The sequence below is a fragment of the Gambusia affinis genome, linkage group LG08, assembly GCF_019740435.1.
Source record: "Gambusia affinis linkage group LG08, SWU_Gaff_1.0, whole genome shotgun sequence".
Lineage (NCBI taxonomy): Eukaryota > Metazoa > Chordata > Actinopteri > Cyprinodontiformes > Poeciliidae > Gambusia > Gambusia affinis.
Window position 1 is genome coordinate 2,703,981 of NC_057875.1, and position 17,233 is coordinate 2,721,213.

At 39.7% G+C, this 17,233-nt stretch overlaps 1 protein-coding gene across 2 annotated transcripts in view; it reads left to right on the forward strand.

Annotated features, from left to right (window-relative positions):
- The first annotated feature begins 3,712 nt into the window (after window positions 1-3,712).
- Window positions 3,713-17,233, forward strand: part of LOC122836097 (guanine nucleotide-binding protein G(o) subunit alpha) — a 101,791-nt gene continuing 88,270 nt past the window's right edge. The window contains exons 1-2 of one of the 2 annotated variants that reach the window (XM_044125777.1): window positions 3,713-4,466; window positions 5,106-5,148. In XM_044125777.1, the coding sequence (XP_043981712.1) occupies window positions 4,349-4,466; window positions 5,106-5,148 (161 nt within the window). In that variant the 5' untranslated portion in view covers window positions 3,713-4,348. The remainder of the gene's footprint in view (window positions 4,467-5,105; window positions 5,149-17,233) is intronic. The other variant, XM_044125778.1, reaches the window with a different exon arrangement.

Sequence of the window (17,233 nt, forward strand, 5' to 3'; positions counted from 1 at the left end):
ACTGCTTTTGTGAAACAAAATGAAGGCTTTAAGGGAACCTATTATGAAAATTCACTGTGCTGTACAATGGCTTCTGGAAAAAAACATGTATTTTGTTGTTGACTTACCATCCAGAAACCACTTGCTGCATCTTTGTTGGTTGTGCAGGAGGCTCTACTAATGCTTTTCAAAGATGTACAGTTGTATAGTTGTGCATCTGTTCACAACCATTTTCATATGCAAGTGAAAACGTTGTGTTGGGGCGTGGCCAGCAGCAGCTCATTTGGATTTAAAGTGACAGGGGCCTAAAACAGGTCGATCTGAAAGGAGCTCAACAGGCAGAACTGAGCAGACTAAAATGTTATTGTCTAAGAACTATTTTGTGAGCCAGTCTTCAGGCCTGAACAGAGTGAAGTGAAAGAAGAAACTGCTGTCTGCGCATATTTCACATGTATTGTGTTGCAGAATTCGGTTTCAGCTTCCTCAGTTTCTCGTTGCCAGTCAGTGGGTTCCACCTCACGCAGTTTGAGGCAATCTTCTTGTTCTTACACTTTCCCCACATAGTCTTGCGTCACATCACTATTTCTTGTTTGTCTCTCTCTCGCTCTGTGCGTGTGTGTGCGTGTGTGTGTGTGTGTGTGTGTGTATTGTGTTGCTTCTATAACAGAAACCACAGTCTGCTGAGAGAGTTCACATCTAACAGAAAATCGAAACAAACTTTATGCTAGCCTCGTGTTTCTAAGCACATGTCCTTCAAACAGGCTGTGGTTCACTTTATTCATTAAAACGTGTAACTTAATGATCTGTTATACTGTTAAAATGTTTTCTCGAAGTTTAACTTTTCCTGATGACTTGCTCAACTGTTGTCTAAAGGTGAGTTTACTGTATTATAAATGATATTTTATTGGATATTGATCTATTCAATTAGAAGTGATAAAAGAAAAGTTCACTCACATATTAAGGTTTTATTTATCTCTGTTCTTTACTGGATTATAAGATTGGTCCAATCTAATCTAAAGGCTACAAAAACACACAACAGATTCCACACTGCCCATATTTACACAAAGATTAAACCAAACTAGAAAGTAAACTATATGTATGTGTAAACTAAGTACACCCCATAATTCAGTAGCAAGTAGTTTGAAGTGATTGTTCATGTCGGTCAGACTTGGAGTTTCCCTCTACTCTGCTACCTGCGGCGCTGCTTCTTTGCTTTAGTGACCCAGTTTGGGCCGACTTGTAGCCGTCAGTCAGATTTTCTCAAATTTGTCTTTACAGCAGTTCAGTATGCTAGGAGTTCATGGTCCCCTCTGTGACTGCGAGGTGCCCAGGTCTTGTGGTTGCACAGCACCTCCCCCACCATGCCTGAAAGTTGGTGTGAGCAGTTTATGCTGATCTGCTGTGCTTGCTTTTCGCTAACATGGTGCAGTGCATCATGAACCAACTCAGTTCAGATGTAGACCCAAACACCGAAAGCATGTAACCACATTCTCTCTTGTTCTAAACAGCCACACTTATTAAGTCTTTTTTCCTCATTGTCCTGATGTGAACTTCAACATTTCACACTCTGATCTGGGGGTGAATTTGCTGTGGAAAAAAAGCTCCTTGTGGTCCTACTGCCATCTGCAGAAATACATCAGTCCTGGTTAAAAATAACCAAGGAGAGCTAGGAGGAAGTTCTTAGTGCTGTCAATCTGCTCCGGTACACGCTACTCAATGTCCAAATAGCATGAAAACAACTTAATGGTACATAAAAACTGTTTATCCACCATCATCAATAACCATGCTAACTAGCCTGAGCATCCATGGCATTATTGACGGTACCAAGACCCGCCTCCTCCTGGCTTTGATTGATTGTTTCTGACCAAGCTGTGTATTTCTGCAGATGGCAGTAGGACTACATGGAGAAAGAAGAGGAATTTGATTTTTTCCACTGATTATTTGTCTCATTTTATTCTGTCAAATATATTCTGATGAGTAAAGATGGCACTTGACAAAATGTAATGCTTCAATTGCTGTGTGTTCTATGACTTTGTTTTTATGATGTAAGAAACTTTGAACTGCCTTATTGTTGAAATATGCTGTAGAAATAAACTTGAACTTGAAACTTGATTCTAAAACATGTTTGTAAAAGTTTCACTACTGCTTGATGTTAACACATTCTGCTTACACAACCAGAATGGCTGCTTTTATAGAGACATTAATGATGATTAATTCTAAAAGGCCTTTGATTTGCATCAACTGGCTGCTACTTTTATATTTAAATCCTGCAGGAGCTGCAAGGACGTAGGATTCACACACAAACTTAATTTTGGCCTCATTTTTTGTTTTAGATATCCATTTTTATTAAGTTTTAATGTGAAAACTTTCATGTTGCATGACTGGGTGAGGTTTTACTGTATGTATGCACACATGTAAAGCTGTTTAATGTTGGTGGGAAAATATAGAACATTCCCTTTTTTGAGAAAAAAAACAATATTTTGACATGAGTCTTTTTATTTTCAACACAGTTCAAGACCTTTCAGTCACTTCCTGTTCCTTTATATTTTGAAATCCTTTATATTCTCAAGACCACTGTGTTAAAGTAGTCTTGAGAAACAACTCTTCAGTTTTTCACTCAATTAATGATCTTTGTTTTAGAGGATGTTGTTTTTTGTCCTGTTTCTGTGCTACCAAATATTAGAACATGTCGCTTTTTATCACCTGTAACATTTAGGAATATTGTAACTTAGCACAAAAAATATTTTAATTTAATTCATAGAGATGCCATTATCAGTTCAAAGTGAAAATCTAAAACCTTCATAAGCAGTGCTCTGTGTCTTTAAAGATAGAAAACAGGAAAATTTGAGTCTGATTAACACATTGCAGGCTAAAACTACAGCAGAGGAACCGTCTCTGAAGGTGACCTTGATGACTGAAACAGTTAATCATCCAGTGAAGAATATCTGAAAGCATTTTTATTCAGGCGAGCTGAGAACCGGAGCTATTTTTAACTCCATTAATAGTTTATCAGTTTTTGCTTTTCTTTGAACAGATTATTTATAAACCTTTGTCTCTGCAGGTGAATCATTTGTATGGGTGGCTTTAAAAAATTTAAGCTGAAAGAATGACTACAGGAAAGCCACTTTAAGATTCAGTTGGACTCCTTGGAAACAAATGATTTCAAGTAGATGACTTGATTATTGACACATAGCTGATAAGAGGGTTGGCTGAGTGTTCCTGCAGTCATTGCAGTATCATTTCATCATTTCCTTGTGCAGGAATGGACAAAACTGTAATGGAAGCGCATAAAATAACACCTGGATGTAAAGGAGTGGCCAGGGTTATGTCAACATAATGGAAAAATAGAAAAATTCAATTTAACCACTGCAGTCTTGAACAATTTCACATGCGGCAGTCATCCCTTTATCTAGCAGGCGTTTTCCATCCACTAAACTTTCCAAGAGTGACCTTTTGTGGCTAACTTGCTGTTTGTAGGCCAACTGTCGAGTCAGCAGTTTAGGAAAGTCTAAAACACACATTCTTCAGGAAAAAAATAAGTTAATTCATCGTCATGTTTACGTTGTTAGACAAACTGAATTTTATGTTTTTGCTACAAGACAAAAACAGACAAATCCACAAAATGTTTTACTTTTTAACTAAATTTTTCATGCAAATTAACATTTATTTACATAAATACAAGAACATTTCAGTGTTGCTCTAATTTCTTTAGTTGCACCTGTTTCACTTCGCACCGCCAGGCTGCGCCACTGGGCGCGGCTGGACACTCCCGCACTAACTGTTACTGCTGTGACGTCAGCAAGCCGTAAGTGAACGAAGGAACTAACGGAGGAGAGATCGAGCCCTTACCGGATCTACCGGGAGGCAGCAGAGCTACAGAGCGAGTCCCCGCAGCGCGCCCCGGAGGAGCCCAACGGAGGAAACGGTCCGCTGTGCGCCAGCCGCAGGAAGAAGCACCAAGCGATGCGAGCGCAGCCCACCGCCGCCCAGTAACCAGCCGAACCAGCACCGAGGAGACCCGAAGGGACGGAGGTTTCCACAGTCAGGAGAACGCCACGAAAACGGACACGAAGCCAGCTGCGGTGGCTCCATCGTGCTCGCTTTCTTTCTTTTGGATCACACCGACAGGATCGCCGATTTAATGCGCTAACGGAGCGTCTGTGCCCGGCTTGAGAGAGAGGGATCTGCCCAGAGAGAACCAGGGGATCGAAGGCAGAGCTCAGAAAAGGTGGAAATATTCACAATTCAAGGATCTGCAGTCAGATTTGATTTTTTTCCCCCTCCTCTCTGATATAAACCCGCTGGTCTGGTGCGTTTTCGTTGCGTGGATCCTGGTACCGGTAACGCCATCAAGCTGTGTTCTCTAACCATGGGATGTACCCTGAGCGCAGAGGAGAGGGCGGCTCTGGACCGGAGCAAAGCCATCGAGAAGAACCTGAAGGAGGACGGGCTGACTGCGGCCAAAGATGTCAAACTGCTGCTGCTCGGTAAGGCCGGGGGACGGGGAGCGGGGAGCGGGGAGCGGGCCAGCCTGGCGGCGGAAGGTGTGGCGGTGATGGAGGGAACCGGGGGAGTAAAATTACAGCAGAAACACGACGCCTCAGAGAACAGGGGAAACATGAGAACTGAATTCATGGGCGTCTGGAATTGTCATTTTTTTCTAAAATACAACCAAAATTTTTCAGTCACATTTAATAAATGAGGGGGTTTAAATAATGGAAAAGGTGTGGCAGGTGGTAAAATGTTCCAAAAAGCAACAGAGGTGAGAGCTGCAGATGAAAAAAAAAATGGCAGGTTGCAGCAGCAGCTGCAGCAGCTGCAGCAGCAGTGTTTGCTCATCATTGATTCTTTTTAGGGAGCGCAACCTTTAAGGATTTAATCTGTTAGTCAAACTAAGTCACAAGATGGAGGGTGGAGGAAGAAAATGAGGAGAAAAGGTGCTCCCACTTTCTCCATCCTTTTTATCTGCACCCCCTGCTGCTCAGCTCAAGCTCCCATTTCTTTCTCTGATCCTCCCACTCCCTCCTCTGCCTCCCCTCTGTCTATCACACACATACATACACACACGCACACACACACGCACGCACACACTGTTTACACTGATTTCTCCTGTCTTTCTCCCTCAGGGGCTGGAGAGTCAGGGAAAAGCACCATCGTCAAACAAATGAAGTAAGTCCTCCATAATCACGGTCCAGTAACTCTGTAAAGGTTCCACTCATCCTTCCTCTCCCACTTTGTCTCCTTCTGGGTTTATTTTTTAAACCCGTGAATGTAAAATGTACAGTAGCGTCTTCAGTGAATCTGCAGGTCCATTCGTATCAACCTGCTCAAACCGACCCAGATCCACGGAGCTGCTCGGGTGTGGATATGCAGAAATGCAGTTGGTTTGATCGATAAACCTCAGAGAAAGCTCAGCTGCTGGAGGCAGCAGGGTGTTGTCACTGCTCTGCTAAACCTCCAGTTTTTTACTACTGCAAACTGTTTGGTTTTGCAATTTCAACGGCTGTTTTGTCTTTCTGCAGAGCTTTCTTCCCTTTCCGTTGTCTCTTTTCTTGTCTTGGTGGATGAAATGTTCAGTAAATCAAACCCAGTGGCTTACAAAAGTATCCGTGCCGCATGAATTTTTCCACATTTAATAAATTTGCAACCACAAGCTTTAATAGAGTTTATTGGGGCGTAATAGTAAAGTGGCAGGAAAATGGTTGTGTGCATTTGTATTCAAGTGTTAGGTCTATTGTGTTTCTTGCAGCCAAAAATGCTATTTTCTGAAAGAGTAACACAATTCAAGCAGTAAAAGAGCCAAAACTGTATCAAAAATGTATATATTTGGTATTAAGATGAAAAAGAAACCTTTAATCTATAAATATGTTCTATCCTGAATGCCTCAGGTGGGAAAGTTTTAACTTCATCTGGTTCAAATTCTTTAACAAACAACAACAAAAACATCCTTTTAGGCACCTTTTGCTATCCAATTAATAATAATAATAATAATAATAAAGTCAACAAATCAGCCCTACACTGTATTGATGCTGCGTCCAGTAGAAATGGACAAGCTGTTCACATGTTGATGTTAGAAATAGTTTTTAGCAGCAGATTCATCCTTTGCTACAAATGATCAAATGTAAACTAAAGGAATGCTGTGTTTACATTTAAGGCTCTAAAATGTTGACTTTCTAAAAGGGAATTTAATTGTTTATTTGCATCTTTTAATGTAATTTAAATATTGAATAGAAAGGCTTAAATAGTTAAATAAAAAATCTGCAGAATGTGCTATTTTTTACCTGATGAATCAACAGAATAATCAATTACTCTGATAGTTGTTATGTTGTTAGTGTGATTTTCAACAGTGGTGTTGAATTCTTCAATGTAGACCCGATTATTTTTAATGTTTTTCGTGAGAACAGATTCTCTCCTGAAATTAAGGAAGTCGGGGCCAATTTATCAGTTCAAACCTATCAAAAATATCAAAGACTGTTTCTGTGTTGTGGCGAAATGTGAACAGGTTTATTGTGTGTGAACATATTTATTCAGCACTACAGTAGTTGTTTGTTTCCCAACATGCATGATGTGTTCAGCCTCTGAAGGTTTTCAGGTCTTCATTCCAGTGTCACATGCTGCTGGTTTACAGGGCTTGCTGGTGTTGCTAAATCTAAAAAGAAACAGAGGCTTTTGCTTTGTGTTTGAAGCACATCGCTGATGAATAACGGAAAGATTTCAGTGAGCTCCAGAGAAGGTGGAGTCCAGGGAGAAAGCTGCCCTGAAGAACTTGCAGATCCAGGTCTCCTGCTCTGAGGTCCTGTGACTTTCCTCCACCTCCTCCTCTGAATGCTGCCTCCTCATTGGTCCGCAGGCGCAGAGGAACAGTTGCTAACCTTCCTGCAGTTTGTTGCAGTTTAAAAATGTTGTGAATTTTGACAGAGCTGCAGTTTTCATGCTCTGCAGCGTAGCAGAAGGAAGCCCCAGCTTCCCTCCGTGTTTAGCGAACTGATTATCTGGACCGGTTCTGCAGAATAAACCTAAACACATTTGCTGACACGGTGTAAGTTAGCAGAGAAAAATGGTTCAGATGAGGCTTACAAGTTGTTTTCTAAAGGAAATTAGATCCACGTTGATTTAGATTATTAATGTCAGACGTAATGCATTATTATAATTGCAGTTATTACTGCAGCCTCATAGGTGGCGATCATGTGCTGGTCTGTCAACTATCTAATCAAAGGACAGAAGAAGAATCCAACTTCGTCTTTTTGCAGATATAAGCACAAACCTCTTTGCTCTTTATTTCTTCAGAATCGATGATCTTATTGTTCTTCTTGGTCTGCTTGTGGTTTGATTATAATTTTCTTTATGAGTTGTTAAGCTCGTTCCTTTAACAAATCAAGAATTTCTGCGTTAAATTTGTCTTTTTCAGATGTTTTTTTTCCAGACATTGTGCCTTATATTTTCCAGGATATATGACGTGCTTTTTAGTCGGATTTCCATTTAATTGACACATTTTATCCGTTTTAGCCACATGACAACTTGAGTTTAACATTCTATCCTTCTGTATTTAGATTTTTGTTAGACACTGACACTACTTGCTTCAAAATAAAAACCTGTTTCTTTTTCCGGCTGCTAAGGTTTTCTCTGACTGAATCTGTAATAACTGGATTTTTCCTCACTGACCCGGGGTCAGTTCTGATTTAAAATCCAACCCCAGTGCTGCTGGTTTCCTCCTGCAGACACTGAACCTTCATCTGCTTGAGTGGCTTCATTAAAGCTGCCTGGTAATTATGTCTCCTATGGTATCATGATGTACTTAATGATGTTTCTGTTGGGACTCACCTGTGCTACTTAGCAGAGATCTTCCTACATCTGTGCCATGTTTTTCCTTTCCTAGTGTTTTCATAGCTATCAGTCCAGTAATCCCATAATAAACCAACGGGGTTTACTGGAGTTTCTGCTAAAAGACAGACGCACATTTAGCTGCTGAAACAGACGTAGCAGATATAAATGTATCAAATACGATATGTATTATAGAACATGCAAATTACAATGTCAAACTTAAATTGGTGCTGGAGGTTTGTAGTCTTTCAAGGACAGATATAATTTAAAATGAACTTGTCTCTTCAGTATTAGCTTCTGCTAGTTAGCGTGTTAGAGAAACTAGTATTTATTTTTGTTTGTTTCTAATGTTTTTTCTTTTTTACCTTTAACCTCTTGGACACGGTCCAGAGTGTAAACTGTGGGCATCAGTGAGACTCCATCTAACAGAACGATTATATTATTAAGTTTCAAAGCATCAATTCATAACAGCTGGAAATTGAGATAAAAGGAAGTTGGTGAAGAAAATTGATTAATGGTTTGATTTGTTTTTTTCATTTACTTACATTTAAATAATAATTTTTTCTCAGCGATATTTAAGCATAGGTGTTTGAGAGGGAAGACATTACCGTTTTTGATGGGGAATTATGCCATTATTCTCAGCACATCGGCAGTGTGTGTGTGTGGGCGTGTGTGTGTGTGTGTGTGTGTGTGTGTGTGTGTGTGTGTGTGTGTGTGAAGAAGCCACCCACGTCTGGATTAGATTTAAATTTAACGGTAAAATTAAATTTTAACGCAGCAGTGTGTCTGATCCCAGTCAGTGGATGTGAGTAGAGCATTGCCACCCTACAAAAACTGTGTCCGTCAAGTTGGTTTTAACGGAGTTGATTATGATTTTAGGTAATAGATTCTTAAATGCTTTTCGCTGTGAGCTGATGTTGTCTCTGTACAGATTCATGTTTAATGAGACGATATTACGTGAAATTAGCTTTTTTTAGCTTTACATCATGTTATAATGTTATTCAATCATCAAAAATATTGAATATCGTATTTCATGCATATTTGAGAAATCCTTTAATCTCCATGGCAACCATTCAGCTGTGCAAAAATGCCTGATTGGACCTAGCTCCGCCTTTGAGATGCAGCTACTCATCAGAGCTGCAGTTTGTAAGCTTCTGAGCTTCTGCTTCACAAAGACACTTTTTCCTACAACTCCCCCACTCAGCTCCTTCAGACTAGCCAGCACCAATTAGCAAACACCTGGTGGAACTGCTGAGCTCATTATAGGAGCTTCTTCTCATTGCAATGCTGGTAAAACGTTAATAGAGGAGCCGTGTTGTGATGACTTTCAGAAGGAGGAGCTTCAGAAAGAGCAGGACTTGTTAAAGCCATAAAGGCCCAAATTCAAGGTGCTAAATTACAAAGTAAAATAGACTAAAAATTAAATCATTTGAAATGCATAGCATTTTTATTACATACATTACAACATAGTTACTTTAGTGGGCTATAAAATGGCACTATGTGCCTGAAAAACATATAATACTTCCCATTTACATGAGTTAATTGTGTTTTTCTGTAACAGATTCTTTAAATGGGCTGCACAGTGGCGCAGTTGGTAGAGCTGTTGCCTTGCAGCAAGAAGGTCCTGGGTTCGATTCCCGGCCCGGGGTCTTTCTGCATGGAGTTTGCATGTTCTCCCTGTGCATGGTGGGTTCTCTCCGGGTTCTCCGGCTTCCTCCCACAGTCCAAAAACATGACTGTCAGGTTAATTGGTCTCTGTAAATTCTTCCTAGGTGTGTGTGTGTGCGTGTGTGTGTGCGTGTGTGTGTGTGTGTGTGTGTGCATGGTTGTTTGTCCTGTCTGTTTTCTGTGTTGGGTGACCCTGCCTCTTCGCTGGAGATAGGCACCAGCACCTGTCCCAACCCCACTATGGACAATGGTGTTAGAAAATGAATGAATGGATTCTTTAAATGCTGTACAGATCTTGTTTAATAAGACGATTCATTCAGGGTCACAATAACTCAGTAGGAAGATCTGCCATCATCTCATCAGACAGTGACCAGCTCTAAAGCTGAACTTCAGAGATGTGGAGGTTTTCTGCAGGTGTGTGTAGATGATGGGGCTGCGTCTGTATTTGGACACATGATCTGTCAGAGACGTGATAATTGGGCGACTGACCAAAGGGACCGGGTCATGTGTGAACAGCCAATCTGAAAGCAGGAAACACCATCTGTGTTTGGAGCCTATGTGTGTGTTCAGACGTGTTCAATGGCTTTCTCACCACCAAGCTGCCAAACTGACCTCTCCAGCAGCGATCAGTGTGTGTGTGTGTGTGTGTGTGTGTGTGCTGAGGAGACTAGATTAATAAGAGTAAATGAGCAGAAGTGAGGAAGCCATTTTCAGGTGCAGCCACGGCGACTGGAAGAAATGCTAGTTTATGCAGTTCTTTCTAATTCTGGTCTGAAATGTTTATATTTTAACCTTAAATCCTGAGCTGCAGCGGCTGGCTCTGTTTGATGAAACTCCAGATACTGGAGGAAGAGCATCAGGAAATCCAGAGGTGAATTATTCCTGCTTCACTTTCCCAGAAGATTTAAGGTTTTCTTTTAAAATCTGCCTCATTAGCTGGCAGGATTTATCACAATAAAAAACTCAATTTGGTCTTAAAAGATATTTAATTCTTCTGAAAAGCATCACATATTTGGAATGCACTAAATAAAGAAAATAATTGACAAAAGTTATATTAATACAGTTAATTCATTCATAAATTAAAAAATGTAAGTGTTAAATGTAAAAAGCAACGATCAAGCGCACCATTTTGTTAATTTTTAGGATTTGTTTTCTCCAAACTGTTCCCGGCTCTATACGGACGCTTGGTTTAGACAGCAAGATCTTGTAATTGAACACTATTACCACGGCAACTGTTTTGATGAGTGAGTCTCTGAAGATTTGAATACAGGTGAACCAAATTATCCTTATAGATTAAAGCCAGAGCCAGACTGGGTGTAGATGCTGAACTGTAACATTACAAATAGAAGTGGTTCTAATACTGAGTCCTGAGGGACACCATTAGTAATGAGGTTTTGTTTTCTATATGTGAAAATCCTTAAAAAGCTGTTCCCTTTATCTTTTATTGTGTTAGTTTTGAAGTTTATGTATTTATAGTTGACATTCTAACAGTAAGAGACTTGGAAGTGAAACCATCTGCCTGCACGCGCTGTTTTCACAAGAAAGATCATTATCACACCAGTCAACCAGAAAACCCAATACTCTTGATTCTCTGTTTCAGCATTGTGTGCAGCGTCAAATGCTTTCATCAAATCAGTGAAAAGAGCTGCAACACACTGGCTTTTGCTCAGTGTTTCAGTGATGTCAGTCAGTTTAGTTTCCACACCACGACCCTCTTGATTTTGGCGGCAGACGAGATTTCGAAACAGCCAAACGTGTTTATTTTGTAACCACATGAAAAGAGGCGTCTTCCAGCCAGCAGAGCACAGCAGCAAACTGGGCAGGGCAGCTCTGTGTTTCTGTTTCACACAGACACAGAAACTTTATCGCCCACTACTTTGTTAGTGTCTTATTTAGAGAACTTTACACTTTAGGTCTGTATGTTTTAGTGGTTTTGATACCAGAATCATTTTTTAAATTTGGTAAATCTCGATATTAGTAAGTGGATTTAGCCTAGTTAAACTTGTGCTAACTAGTTTAAAATATTTTTCTGGTGTTGGGGATCAGACCTTGGAGAAAATAACAGTTGGAAATCCTAAAAAAAAAAAAAAAAAAAAAAGTAAGTTGTTCTAAGTTGTTATAAGAGAACAAAAATGATCTCCTGTAACAGTCAGTCCTGCAACAAATCAGAAGCAACCTCTGACCGAAGACCTTCTGTATGGTTTGAAAGCTTCTGTGAAGCCTCATTTCCAACTCCTTTTCTGATTTGGAGTTGTAGTTCAGGTATTATTTTAGCTTTTCAGATGTTAACCAGCTGCTCCCAGTTGGAAACAGTAGCTTGTTGGCACGGTTACAAATCATAGTCACTTTCCAAAAGTAAAATATGTGAAATCCTTTAGCTGCATAGCTTCCAAGAAAAGTCTAAAAATCTCCAATATACTGCCAACAATTCTGGAGTTAAGATTGAAAAAACTATTTAGCAAATAAAACGGCTAAAACTCAGCAAGACGAAGAAGAGTTCATAATAAGGTGATGTTTACATGGAAGCTGTTTCTTATTTGGAGCTGTTTTGATCAGTGACATTACAGATAAACTGCTTATTTGGGCTGCTGGAGAGAACTCAGACTGAACATTTGAAGCTGAATGGACGACCATCAAATGTCACCAGATGTTTTGAGTTGCCGTTTTGGTAAATGTCACAAAGCAGCTGTTTGGTCCTGAATTTATATAAAGGAATATGTAGCTCCAAGAGCCAAAGGGGCAGGCTGATGGCTGCAAAAGAGAGATGCATGGAAAAACAGGATTGAATTAGTGGAGCTAATGTCATTACCAAGCCCTTATAAAGAGCACCACCCATGCATTTGACTGAATTCACTTAATTCTCTGGATGTCGGCTGGTGAAAACATGAAATGACTGTCAGTCTGCAGAGTTCATGAGATGTTCATGAAAAGGCATCAACTCATTTCGTAATTCTTCTTGTTCTTTTCCCTCTTCGGTTTCTTCTGGTTGTCACAAGAGTCATCCATGACCTCTTTTTACTGTTTATTAAAACCCAAAGGCAGCTCCTCTTTCAATCATTAACTATCTTCAACCCACATAAAGCAATATAAACAGAGGATGTCATACCATAAACACAGTTTATAGTCCTGGAATGGCTGCAGTAGGGGACGTGTCCTCTCCAGATAATGACTTCTAAATGCTTGGATTGTTGTGAGCATTTCAACTAAATATGCACCAGTATTTGTTTACTGAAAGAAAAAAAAATTGGAAGTTGTCCCAGGAGAAATCTGTCAATCATTTACATCCTTGTAGCTGATGGCAGGTAATGAGTCGAATTATTATTTTTTATTTGTTTATTAAAGTTGGGATTTCAATAAATGTCCATGAAAAGCCCCAAAATGTGGAGATTTGCAAACTTGTTTTGGCTTTTTAATGCATGTTAGCCTTCAGAACTGCTTTCATTTGTCATAAAAAGATTCAAGAAGGAGTGCGGAACATTCCTCTGAAGGTGTCGGCCCATTTGGACAAAGTTGTTGCAGATTTGTCAGCTGCACATATGTGGACTTCCTCTTTCCCTACATTACAAAGGCGCTCTGTTGGACTGAGATCTGACTGCAGAGGGACTCATTTTTATCTTTAGGATCAAAGTTTTAAGATGTCTGCATTGTGGCATGGTGCATTGACCTGCATGTCCTGCACCATGCCACAGTAGGATGGAGATTGTCGACTTCTTTGGTTTTGATCCATAATAAGTATAATAATAATAATAATAATAATAATAATAATAATAATAATAGATCTCCCATACATTACACAGACACCACCATCCTGAAACAGTAAAATACGTTTCAGACAGTAACAGTTTTCATCTAAAAGATTTCAGACACATACATACACCAAACTTCTGCTTTTGAGGGAAATTGTTCCAAGTCTTTTCTGCTCAAAGAAACTAATGTTAGTGCTAAAACTTTCTCAGCTTATGAAGAGTCATGGAGACTTTGAGATTGCTGTTGCAGGCTATAGTTCAGTTGGAAAAGAGTTTTAAGGACTTCTGAGATGGAATTTGTAAAACTGATGTTACTTGGAGGGTATGAATTATTTCAGTTTCTCCATGCTGATTAAAGACAGCTGCTTAATAAACTAACTTAATAATAAAGTTAACCAGCAGTGAAGTACATTCATCTAATTATTTTGATTAGACTTTCTCAGAAGTGAAGACCACAAACCTTTGCCCCATCTTGTCTTATGATCTAAGTGAAGATGTCAAATTAATTCCCTGTCTTCCATTTTTGTTTTTTTCTTTCTGCGTCTTTCTTGCTCCGTGTGTCTTTGGGCCTCACTGACATGATTGGAGGCGACCGGCCGAAGGGAGAACAAACGCTGTCCGTCCCTCGCGGCTGCGCCGCTTCCCACAGGCTGTTCCCACCGTGTGTGTGCGGCTTTTCTCCCTGCAGCAGGAGATAATTAGGTTTAAGCCTCGGAACAGGAGAATAAAACGAGGGGAGGAGGGGGGAACATGGAGGAGAAAAACGTGGTGGTTTTCATGCTGAGTGGCAAAGGGGGCGGATATAGCTGGAGGGAGAGAAAGGGAGAATTTAATGAAAGAAAATAAATGTTTAGAGCACAGAGGTGGATTAAAATAAGTAAAGTTCTGCTGTATTATTCTCTCCTCGAAGTTTGAAATAGCGACAGATACAGGGATGAAGACAGAGGAGTGATATGATCATAAAAAGGGGGAGAGTAGGACAGGAAAATTGATTTTTTTTCCTTTCAGATTCTGGTGAAGTGATGTGGAAGTGTGAAAGAGGCTGGCAGGAAAAAAAAAGAGGAACTAGAGACATTCTGAGCTAAGAGAGGCCGGCGGGTGAAAGAACATGTTCTCACTTATTAAGCAAGCTGGAGAAGGTGCCAAAGAGGGCCGATAGGACCGGGAGCAAAGGGCGCTCTGGATTCAGCGATAATTATTAGCCTCCTTTTCCAGAGATGAATCAGAAAACAGAGGAGGTGCTTATGTTGGGCACTAATTCAATCTGTTCATCTGAATCACTCCATCAACCTTATCCTTGTAAATCATTGGCTAAAGGTATCTATTAATCTGCCTAGTATTGTACTGATGTGATGGGCTGCCCTGTTTAGATAAAAAATAACAACAACTTAAATCTGGCAAATCTTTTTGACACAGACTTTATGTGGTTGCTTTATTTTCTTTTACTGTATGAGTTTGGGACAATTTTTTTTCCACGTGTGACTGGAGAAACGTCTGATTTATCCACTTGTTGATATAATAAACACACTTCCTCAGTGACTGTAATGGACTGTGGGCATGTGGTGTTATGGTAATATAAAGCTGTCTGTCATCAGTATAAATATTCTAAAAGAGACCAATAATATGCCGTGATAAAACTGGACCCCCGAGGAGCCCCACATGTGATCTCTTTTTTTGTACGGAAATATAAAATTGCGTGTCGTCAATATAAGTATTATAAGAGACTAGCAATCTGCTATGATCAGAGTTGACAGGTGTGGTTTGTAATGAATAAAAAGTGACCAGAGACCAGAGCCCTGAGGCTCACATGTGATTTTTGTTCAGTCAGGTTTATACATGGCCAAATAACACAGAGTAGTTCTTGTCAACCAAAAGACTTTGAACTAATGAAGTACAGTACAATGTACATTGACACCAAAGCTTGTTATTTTAAAACTCATTGATTATTGATAATTAATTCCTCATACTGGAAAAACACACTTAGTAGTTTCTGTGGTGAGCTGGACGGAGGGGACAGAGACTCCTGAGAACGTTTTCACTGGGACCTGAGCTGCATGAATATTATATCTACTGTTCCTCTGTCCACTTTGTTTCATCTTTAGTCTGTTTTCACTGCAAACCATCTCTGGCTCTGTTTGTGTCTGTTCAGCACGGTGCCTGTGTGTGTGGTCTGTGCTCTAATCAGTGCTTCTTATGAAAAACAAAGCTCCTTTGTTGCACCAACGTGTGGTAGGTTGGTGTGTATGTACACCCATACACACTTTTAGGAGTGTGTGTGTTCCGTCTTCTCTCTGTGCTTCTGTTCATGTGTTGGTGTGACTGTGTTTATTTTTGTGTTAGACCTATTTGGCAGATTTGATGTTGGTTCAGAGAGCTGAAAGACAAAGGAATCCTTTTACTGTGACCCAACTCAGCTGATCTGAAGTCAGCTGACGGTGACTGTGGCTCGGTTTGTAGCTGCAGGAAGGGAGGTTTGGATCACACCTCAGTCAGAACAGAAGTACCAGTACATTTGAGCTGCACTGTGCATTGGGCAGTCTTAAAGGCACTTTATGTTCAGAGGCATGTCGGAGACTGGATTTCTTGATTTTTTTTTTATTTTTATTTGATGGCCTGGTATTTGCAGGGATTTGAACCACAGTTGAACACGATTAGCTAAAGTCTTTGGTCTCCCTTCAAAAAAATGTATGTACAACTACAGCCAATTTTAAATGTCATATTTTCATTAGCTGTAAGTGGAAAATGATCACGAGTAAAAGAAATAAACATCAGTCTTTGTCCAATTAACCTGTAATGTGTTTCACTTAGTGATGGAGTTCCTACAATAAATGGACTTTTGCGTAATATTCTAATTTACTGAATTGCCGTTTTATCAGACATTTGTCATGTTTGCAGCTTTTTTCCAACTTTTAGCATAATAAATTCCAAAAACACCATGTCCAGTCTTGTAATAATTAATAATAATCAAAACAGATTTATTCTGCACAGGATTAATGGATTACTTATCTACTTAAATCATCCTTAACTTTTGTCCTAGTATACATAAATCCAGAAAATCTAGATAAAAACATGAGAAGTGTGGTGTGCATTTGGATAAATCTCCCTTCACCCTAATTTGCAAATTGACTCCACCTGTGGACGGACAAAAATGTATCTGCAAAGCTGGTAGAGATATCTAAAGAGACTTTCAGCTGTAATTGCAAGAAAACATGATTTTGATTTTACACTGCCAAAAACAATTGCATGCCACACTTTTGGGATTTTTATGTTAAAACAATTTGAAAACCACATTTCCCTCCCTCTTTACTGTTGCTGTATTGTGTTGGTAAATCCCTGATTGATGGACATTTTCCCCCTTATTGTGATTGGAAGGAATTATTGATTTAAAATACACTCCCATATCTTGTTGAACAGTTACTTGTAAGTTAGTTTTATCTTAAATATTTGCTCCAGAAACTAGAAATGAACACTTGGTGAGACTCTTTGTATTGTGGTATAAATGGGTGATTCTGTGAGTTTTTATGAGCCTGGGTTGGTTAAACCAATTAAAACCTTTCTCTTGAGAATTTCTCCTCTGGTTTTGGAAAATAAAAGCCTGGGCAGGAACCACTGCAAGGTTTACTGCATGTTGGGCACAGCAGCTTCAGAAGACCAGGATGTGCCTTTATTAAGAAGATCAGATTCATCTTTATTAGAGATTTCCTAAGAATCCAAACAAAAGGCGGGGAATAATTTCAATACATTTCTTGTTTTATAGTGATTGTAAAGCGATTGCTGGAATGTTGTTGTCTAAAAACTGGTTTCTGCTCATTTCCTTCCAAGTAATTTATTAATATTGAATCATGAGAGGACAGGAAATGTGAATAATTCCATTTTGACATTATATCTGAGGTGATCTGATTAAAGCTGTGTCCCTGTTTTCCCCCTCTCTCTGTCACATTACCCCAATCACTCCCCATCTGGATAGCCGATCTTTGAGTCATTCAAAGCACCTCCAACAAAGCACATGATGCCGGCTG